At 36.6% G+C, this 10,149-nt stretch overlaps 1 protein-coding gene across 1 annotated transcript in view; it reads left to right on the forward strand.

The window, feature by feature from the left end:
- The window catches only part of EXOC2 (exocyst complex component 2), a gene marked incomplete at both ends in the record, with an annotated part of 118,280 nt that extends 111,511 nt beyond the window's left edge, over positions 1-6,769 (forward strand). Inside the window, 4 exons of the mRNA XM_079533953.1 lie at positions 440-562; positions 3,082-3,143; positions 4,701-4,760; positions 6,676-6,769. Of these exons, the coding sequence (XP_079390079.1) occupies positions 440-562; positions 3,082-3,143; positions 4,701-4,760; positions 6,676-6,769 (339 nt within the window). The remainder of the gene's footprint in view (positions 1-439; positions 563-3,081; positions 3,144-4,700; positions 4,761-6,675) is intronic.
- Between the last annotated feature and the right edge of the window lie 3,380 nt (positions 6,770-10,149).

Genomic DNA, 10,149 nt, shown 5'->3' on the forward strand with positions numbered 1-10,149 from the left:
AGTGTGCAGCTGAGTCTTTGCCACATCTAAAGGACTCCAAAAAAAATCGTGAAATGCTTTTTTAAAATATTGCTGAATGCATAATCAGGTCAGTCAGTCACCCAGCCTGGTACAATCCACAAAGAGTGACGTGACTACCTGCAAGCATCATGTGAGAGCAGATATTTTGGCATCCCACTGCTTTTAGGCATTGCGAGAAAGCTGTCAGTATCATATACTACATAACTGACATTGCTATTAACAGAGGTAATTGGTCAAAGCACGGAGCAAGTGCCAAAAGAAATGCTTCAGGTTCCTCTTGGTTTGAAATTGCTTTGTCCATTAACAGTGGTCCTTTCAATCAAAGTGCTTTATGTTTTTTTTTAACAAAATGTTACTTCATAAAATGTTTCTTTTAATGTGGGTAATATGCTCATGATTCTCATTTTATAAAAATCAGGTGTTTACCATTTCCAAAGATTTAGTTCCTCGAGTAATGTCAAAGATTGTAGAAGCAGTCTCTGAAGAACTGAGTCGGCTGATGCAGTGTGTTTCATCGTTCAGCAGAAATGGAGCTTTACAGGTACTGAATGCTTTGTTCTGTCAAGCGTTGGAGTTTATAACAGAAAACAATAGAGCAGTATAACCTGTGTATTTGTTGGATTTCTTGTAGCAGTGAGAACAAGGTAAAAGATTAGGAGACTGCAACCTCTTTCTAAGATTTATGGTTGAATACCCTTCGGGATATTAATTCATGGGTTTAATTATATTTTAGCATTGTCTTTATATCTAAGTGCATAAAGGGTTACCCATATCCTATAAGGTAAAAAGCATTATAGAATCATGAAAAGGTTTTGAAAGGTTTTGGAAAGGACCTTCGAAGATCGTCTAGTCCAACCACTCTGCCATGGGCAGAAGCATCTGTGGCTAGATCAAGCTGCCCAAACCACCATAATGATATCAGCTTGAAATGTTAATAAACTATCTTTGTCTCATCACAGTTTTGTTTTAAAGAGAAAAGAAGCAATTTTATGATATTTTGACATTTTAAATCTTGAAAATGCAATAGGGATAGGATCCTGTAGGTCTCAGCAGAACTGGTCACTTGCCAGATCACTATTTCTGTACAACAGATACCCTTACACAGCCCTCTTCATTTGTGACAGAACTGGTAGTTGTATTTACTACTGAATAAGTTTTAAAGGATTCTGTAAGAAAGATTGAAAAAAATAAGTATTAAAAAGCAAATCCCATTGATTTAGTGATTACTGTCACTGTAACAAGCAGGAATACCCGACCCCCATTTTTTATTGTCTGTGACAGCATTCTTACATTATCATGGGAAAATAAGTAACCAAATGAAAGCCTTATTTTCCAATTGCTGCTAGTAATTGCGTGTGACAGACAATTAACATAGGAAGATGACATCCAAATAAGATTTACTGCTAGTTTAAAACAGTACCAGTGATCAGCAGCAGAAATATCTGTATATCATTTTTGACAAACTGACCCATCGTATGAATTCGCTGCCTAGACCCATAAATGAAAGGAATTTCTCTCCCTTCTCTAAATTTTGGTTCCTTTTCTGTTCTTCTGAACACTGAAAATCTGTGTCACTCAACTCAAGGCAGTCAGCAGCAGCATGGGAGTGATCTAGGCCTGGTCAGTGAAGAGACCTGTTCCCTAAAAGAAGTCTGAATCTGTATATCCACATCAAGTAACCCATATTTTCACAGGATTTGCCTTCACATCATATTTATTTAGGCTGTGAAATCTGAGAACATGACACTGTCCCATGATACTGGAATTGGACTTACTGATCCTTATGCATGCCTTCCAACTCAACACATTCTACTGCTATCTCCTAGAACTTAGGAAAAACTCCAAAATCTCATGTGTAGGACTTGAGTCTCAAGTCCCAGACTGTTCTGCTTAGAGCACTATACAGAAAAAGGTGAAACATTCTGTGGTGAGATAACATTTCTAATGGGTATAAAGTTGGTGGGTAGCTATCTTGAATTTTGTGCCAGAATGTTCTGGCACAAGAAAAAAGCATTAATCTCTTGGCTTTCTACCTAGGGGAGAGACAAGGAGAAGACATAAAAGCCAAAACTTTTAATTGAAATCAGAATTGTTATGTTGCATTATAAAAGTTTTGTTTTGGAAAAGTAATATAAGTATAAATTTGGTTTAAATATAGATCTGTAATTACTAACTAGACTAAATTGTAAATTGTACCTTCATGATGAACAAGAACTGAATCTGAATTTGGATGAAATTCACTTTATCATTTAAATGAAATTCTTGATCCCTTTCAGAATATTTTTGTCTCACATAAAACTTCTGTGATGAGAACAGTTGCTTTTCAAAGATTGGAGGAAGATCTATGAACTTTGTTTAATCTTTGATTTCATTGTCTACCTTCATGTATGGTGGAGAGTGGTCAAGGTGAAATCCATCACAGAATCACAGATTGGCTTAGGTTGGAGTGGACCTTAAAGATCATCTAGTTCCTGCCATGTACCTAGACATGCAGGAGTGACATCCCCAAGCTTGTGTGCCCACCAGGTGACAGACAAGAAGCAGACCAGAACCATTCTACTTCCTCATCTGATGGAAAAAAATAAAAATAAATTCAGCAGCTAAGCCAAGAATAAAACATATATTGACAGACTTTTGTACTCCTGTTTCCTTCCTCCCTGGGCAAGACATTCAGTGAGAAGTCAAGCTCACTGTGTTATTTTATTTTTTTTTAAGATTACATCCCTCTTCCTTCCTATCTCAGAACAGAAAAGACAGAGCAAAATCAAAGCTTTATGGCTGTTACTGGGAGACAGAGCAACGTTTTTAGACTGCTGCATAGTGACTGTACAAACCGTTTGACTTGAATCAAAAGTATGAAATTGTTCCTTACTGCAGTCTCCTAACTGACAAAGCAGTGTGGCAACCAAAAATACAGGAAATGAATTGTTACAGGCTGAGGCTACTCACAACTGTAGCATGTTTTTTTACTTCCAAGAAAAATGAAGGTTTGGGATAATGGTATTCTTTTGATCAGAAGGGGTTATGTCATTGTTTCAGTATTTGTATTTCTGTCTTTAGGCAAGACTGGAAATCTGTGCTTTGAGGGATACGGTGGCCATATATCTAACTCCCGACAGCAAGTAAGTTCTGCTACATTTTCTACTATTTCATTGTAATGGAATCTTTTCTAAACGTGCAAAAATACGTGATGTCAATTAAGGATTTTCAAGAGATTGATCAAAGTATGTGTTATATTACATATGTATGTGGAAAATTAATTACTTCTAAAGGTTTATCAGTTGATTTGAATTTGTTGACACAAACCAGTTATTCCTCGTTGTTTCCAAATGAGAGGTAGAAAAAAAACCAAACCTCTTAGTTGACCTACTAAGGAAACTGATGCAATAGCAAAAGCAGTTGTCACTGAGTTTTATCCAATTTGTCTTACAGCACACCACAGAGAGTCTGCCAGGCACTTCAGGGAAGGTGTAGAACCAGACACTGATAGGATCCCCTTATAAGCACATGGAGAATAGGGCTTTCCACAAGCTTGTATACTATCCTTCTTCTTTTTGACAGACCTCATGAGAGAGAATGAATTCAGCTTTACACTGTCTATTAGAATGAAAAGCTTCAGAAGGTTTTTTGGAATCTGTCAGTGAGGTGCAAGACCACAGATAAGTGGAGGACTTGCTCACACATACGGTAGTATAATGGAGAAAGAAAAGCGCTAGCAGCATCAGTGGTTGATGCAGTCAAGGCATGTAAAAACACAAACCATGGTAGCTGTCAGCAGTTTTGAGTAATGCTGATTAATTGAAGTTTCTGAGTGAGTATTTTTGGGATTGCCTACACTTTTGGTAGGATTAACACAGATTGCAATTTAATCTTCTTATCAGTATTTTTTAGGAGGCATTACAGGACATGAGGCCCTCATAAAGACATATGATGGTATTCTATGGTGTCACTGATTTCAATTTCAAAAAACTTGCTTCCGTGTTCTGAGTGCCTGACAGTGACATAGACCTAAATGTAAGCTATTTGGCACCATAAAATGAAATTGCTGTTGTCTCTCACCAATATATGATTCAGCAGAGTGAACTGTGGAAGCTGGAGCTTCATAAATGCCTCTTTATTCCTGGACTCTTCTGGTAATAGTTGGCATAAAGTCACCATTTTAATTTTTTTGAGAAGATTATATCAATCTGTGCAGGAGTTGCATCATTCCTTGCTCTTCTATTCCACACCTGTTGCTTAGAGAGGTGTGGAACTGCCTTCCGTGGAGAGGCTCAGAATTTGACTTGGCCCCAAGAGACCTCCTGTACCTCAGAGTTGTCCCTAATTTGAGAGGAGGGTTGGACCAGAAGACCTTCGCTATGTTCTAGGCACAAGGCAGGCTAGCAACTATCTGTAATTCTTCAAGGGTCTGAGGCATCAGGCACTGTTTTAAATCAGCGGGGGATTGAACATCTCCTGTTTGTGTCTGTTTTACATCATGTTTGGAGAGTTGAGAGACCCGCTTGAGCCCATGGCCATTTTGTTTAATTTGCACATGAACGTCAAGTGCCAAGTTAACATTCTGTTTTATATTGAAATAAGAAGGGCTAAAATAAAGTGTATTTCCATGAAGTGATAGAGAGAAGCTGAAGGGTGAGGCTTTTACAAAGGGAATATGAGTATTTTTGTTTTCCTTACAGCTCAAGCTTTAAGCAAGCGTTGGAAGCTTTGCCTCAGATCTCAAGTGGAGCTGACAAAAAGTGAGTATACTGCACCTTCTTGTCTTTCTTCTGCTTTCTGGAGCCATTGCTATTTACCTTCATATCAGAGCTTTACTAGAAGAGGATTAAGTTTTACTGTATTTGACCCTTTGGATTTATAGTGTTAGAAGGCTCTTCGGACAGTGTTAAATGTTATCTGAATACTTGTTCATTGTGGCCTATTAATTTATTAAGAGGACCAATGGCTTTGTAGCATATGTCACTTTCTCATTCTAGTCTGATCAATTCTCTGTAGTTTTATGTTTATATTACAATGTCAGTTCATTTTAGCTTTCCACGCTGATCTTTGTTTCTGTGAGGTATATAGTCTTATCTTACCGAATTTAACAGCAATAAAGAAAATACTAAGTAACAAAGTGCAAGTTTTTGGTGGCTGATATTTGGGCAACTCGCAAAATTGGCTTGCTTCCTTTTAGAAACAAGTAGAGTCTTTTGTTCTTTCTTAACATCAGGAGGAGGCATTTGGGGTTCTTAATTCCCCACCATAGCAAACTTTGAGAACCAAGCTGCTGCACTGCATTAAATGTAGTGTTTGTTAGTTTATTTTGCAAGAATAGCTTGATAAAGAATAATATGGTAAAACTAGGATAGATTTGTTGTCAGTATATTAGAAAAAAAGTAGAGCTTCTTTGTACAACCTATGGTCTGCAAACCATCTTTTCCCAGATGTCTTCTATCTATTCAAAACTACTCTTCACAAGACTTAAGAAGTCTCAGGATACCTTTTTGCTGCCTTACTTGGCCTAATTAAAGACAGGAATCAGTTCTGAGACAGTTCTTTCAACTCAGACTTTCAGCAACACCTGTAGGGTTGTTTGGGTTTTGATTTTTTTTTCCTTAGTCACAAGTATGTGAACTTTGTCAGACAGATGAGAATCAAGAGCTACTTCATTTTTACATTTGTCACAGAATTCTGAGCCTTAGACAGCATAAAACTTGTTGCATTTCTCAGGTTGCTAGAAGTCAATTGTCATCATCCCACACAGCTCATTATAATCTATCTACATGTATTTATGTAAAATAATATACATTTATGCACCAATTTAGAGCTGATTGTTTATTCAGTCATTACTGTGGTGCTAAATAATGAATGTGTCCATATGCTCTTCCGAAGGGCTTTCTGAAGAAGCTGATGCTGATTTTTGTGATGCAAGTTGTTCTTGTTTTGTTTTTTTAATTGACATTCACTGTAATTTATTTTGTTACTAGCTGTTTAGTAATCAAAACTGCAGTCTGAGAATTACAATAAATATCATCCATTGTACCATGTACCCTTTTGGCAACAAACTATTGCTATTTTCCAAAATGAGCTCACACATACTTTGTTATCTAGAAAGGTTAAAGGTATGTGTTTGCCAGTGAATTAATAATTCTACTGGAACAGCCATTCCATTTCTGATTTTTCGGCTGTGATCCTTAACAGGAATCTGTGGAATACCTCCCAGAGGCAAGCTGTATAACTCACATTCACAATTCAGCTGCAAGCCAAAAGCTTTAGCTGTTATAGGGATACAGGTTTTATGGCACATAGTCTGACAGTTTTCTTACAGCAGTATTGTATCATCCTCTTTTCCATTTATTTTGCCATTGTAGTTTGCATATGCATTTCTTTAAGGAAAATGATCTTCATGAGGATGGAAAGGCATATAAAGGCCTATTTTATAGCCTTGATGAAATCTGTGTAGTTGTGTCCCCTCCTCTCATCACAGATCATCCCAACATAGTTGCTGTAGTTCTGGGTAGCTGTAAGATTCAGGTATTTAAACCTGATCAAATTTTAGGTGCTTTATTTAAGCACGCAGTGTATTTGAAGTCACAGAAAGAATAGTCGACATTTTTGGCAATCGTTCACTTTTCAGAATCTGCAAAAGTTGTAAATGATTTCTTTTTGCAGGTTATTGGAAGAGCTGCTAAACAAATTTAAAAGCAGCATGCACTTGCAGCTGACCTGTTTTCAAACTTCTTCATCAGCAATGATAAAAACATAGACGTCGACACAACACAGGGAACTCAACAGATGCACACCAATAAACGTCACCCATTTTTCTGTACTACTTCAATTCCTTTGAAGGCCCCGAGGAAATCAGAAGGAATTTCATTGAAAAAGAAATGATGAGATCCAACTCTGAGTAATGGCATGAGGTATCCTGCTGAGTGAGAGTTCTGTTCATAATTATCTTGACAAAATAGTTTTCTGTCTACTGTATTTCATTCGGTGGAAGGGACTAAGTTTTGTTTACATACGCTCTTCTTGGCTGTATGTTCGTGAAGAAATCTTTATTTATTTACACGCTGTAATCTCAGTTTCATTTGTTAAAAATATTTGAATGTATTTTTAGCAACTGTCACCTTAAATGTTAGTATTACGCATGCTGCTCTGTGTTTCAGTCTGTTCCTTTCTAGATGTGGAGCAATGCTAATGTAAGTGACTGGAAGACTCAGCTTCTGCAAATAATTGAAAAGTATGCTGTAAAGATTACAACTTACAGGTGACTATAAGTATCCAGATACAGTATGCTGGAGAACACTACTACTTCTGTGCTTAACAGTTATCAACTTTTTTTCCTGCTGTCATCTAAAGTTGTAGTGGTCATTAAGTCTGATTTCTTGGAAGGCTTTTATTTTCTTTTTTCTTTTATCTAGACAGATCTTTATCTTTAGTGTTTTCCTTCTGTTTGAGTATTGGTGTAGACCTTCACAATTGAAATAAGCTTTCCTGTCATTGACCATTAAAAGAAGAGTGCTCTGAGTTTGAGATTAGTAGATGCTGTTATGAATATTTTAGAATATTTAAAAATATTCTTTAGTATTAAGAACTATAGTAGTAAGTACTTCTGACTGGTGGTAAGTAAGCTAAGGTGGAGCACAATAGGTCATTGTTTTTGCTGTTTAATTCTCATTATTGTTATCTCTTCTTGTTCTTACAGTCTTTCTACCACTGTCTTCCCCTTCTCTCTTGTTATTCAGTCCTCTTTTCACCACCAGTTATTGAATTTGTTTGGAGGTGAACAAGACAAGAACAGTTTTGCTGCTATTAGCTTACAGTTACACAAAGTTTAAGAGCTGTCTTCCCAACAAAGAAGCGGGACCAGATTTGACACTGACTTTCATTTTGAGACTTGATAAAACATGAAGGAAGCAACTAATATAAAGCAATCTAGTGGCATGGGTTTAATTTTAAAACTGAAATCACACATTAAGTACACCATACAGAAATGATACAGTATTCTTTCTGTACTTGCAGAAACTGTGCATTGAGTTTTCAATTATGTCAGCTTTTGTCTTTTGCCAGTCCAGTTACGCGCTTTAAAAATATAACATGCAGCTCCAGTAATTATGAAATGCTGTGGAAGACAGCTTGATACTGATGTATTTACTTGTTAAAAATTGTGTCTATGTAATGATAGTGTTGAATGGAAGTTTGAAATTTATGTCATTTTTTGTTTGAAACATATGTTATTATTGGATTAACAAGGAGAGCCATTAAACATCTGAAGCAGTGTTGTTTTGTTGAATGTTGTCTATTTGAAGCTGGTCATAGTCTCAGCTCCCGATATTAACTGAAGTAATTAGTCCAATTGTATAGGATTACCTTCAAAATAATAAAATATTAAGAAAGATGGTTGTTGCATTGCCTCCTACGGTACTGACCTAAAACCAGGCCAGGACCAAATGACTGCACGCACACACCAATATGATGAACAGCAAAATGCCGTTTATTACACGTGAACTCTAACTTATATAACCTATGTCCTTCGTCTACGCCCCTAAGGGCACGAGCCACACATCAATCATAGAGCAGGGAGAGGGCCCATCGCGTCACATCCCGTGGGGGGGGTCTCGCAGTTGCTGACAACAGATGATCGTAAGTTTTTCCTGAATTCCTTGCTTTCCAAGAAATGTGGTTTCTTTATGAAGTTTACCAGACTCTACATTTTCTAAATTTGTATTAGAAATGCTCATAAGTATTGAAAACTTAACTTATTCTCCGTGCTAACATAATAGAGGTTTGGGCATTTTTTGCTGTAACATCATTGTTCCTGTTGCATCACCTTGTTGCTTGTGTTTAAAACCTGAGATCTTTCAGATGTTGGTGTTCAGTTGCCTTACTGAAGTACACTGTGGAACATGTCACGAAGAGCAAACAAGAATAACATGTGAAGAATCAAAGCACTGCTTGAATTCAAACTGATTAGAGGTAAATGCTGGTGGTCAAGTCAGAGCACCAGATCTTCATGAATCCAACTTTAGGAATTAAAGAAGAAACTGAATAAGTTTAACGTTCATTTCTGTGGAAGGAGAGCTGGGGGGAGGATTTCATAGCTGAGGTACAGCAGGTTGCTGCATTTCCTCAGAAAAAAAAGTAGTGTGGCTTTGCAAAAAAAAAAAAAAAAGGTGTAAAGATAGTATTGGACGTGGAAAAGGATGGGAGACCACGTCAAAATACAGAGGGCTCACAGAGAAAAGGGAGGAAATAAGGAAATTAAAGTAACAGAAGTGAAAGGTTCTGACATTTAAAGCAAAGGTAAGTACTGAAAAAAACAGTACAGGAGAAAAGTGAATTACTATATGAACATCAGACCTGTGGAAAAATCTAAAGAATATTCAAATTTAAATTATAAAAAAGAAAAAGGACACTGACATAGAAACCTGGAAAGCATTATTTCTCTTTCAAAAGAAAAATGTATGAAGTAAATAAGGTTGTAAAATACCTTGCTAAAAATAGGTAAAGTTTTAAGGGAAAATTCAACAATTCAGTATTGTTGAAATTTTCAGTCCCTGGAGATGTTGAAGCATTCTCCTATTATTCTATATTTCAATATTTATTAAAACCAAATAAATAAATTAAAACCAAAGGAATAATAATAAAAAAAGAACGAGAATGGTATTAATGTAATGAAATGGGCATGGGAGGAAGGCAGAGGAAAAAATGCTTAAATAAAAGTGGTGGAAAAAATAAGGGGAAATTCATTACACTATGTATCTGGAAGGTAACTTACTGAAATGGATCAAAAATACAGCATAAAATAAGGATGAAATACTGTCCCTTCTCACTCACAAGATATTTAATTTTTAAATCGATGCTTTTTGGATAATATGTTTATGGAATGTGCTGGTAGTACATTGTTGTCCAAGTTAAATACCTTCCTAAAAAAACTGAAATCAGTTTTGAGCTTAAGATATTGAAAGAACCACAGTCCTGGTAAGTTTCATGTATGTGCTGAATGTCAAGCAATGTGAACAGACCTGAGGCTCCTTGCTCAGATCTCCTTCAAGTGTTTAAAGTCTGCCCACCATTTGAGGATCAAGACAGTTGTATCCTGTGCCTAAAGCCCTTGCGCCTTCCTCTAGTTGCATATGAAGAACC

Source organism: Tetrao urogallus (genome assembly GCF_951394365.1).
Source record: "Tetrao urogallus genome assembly, chromosome: 3".
NCBI classification, from domain to species: domain Eukaryota; kingdom Metazoa; phylum Chordata; class Aves; order Galliformes; family Phasianidae; genus Tetrao; species Tetrao urogallus.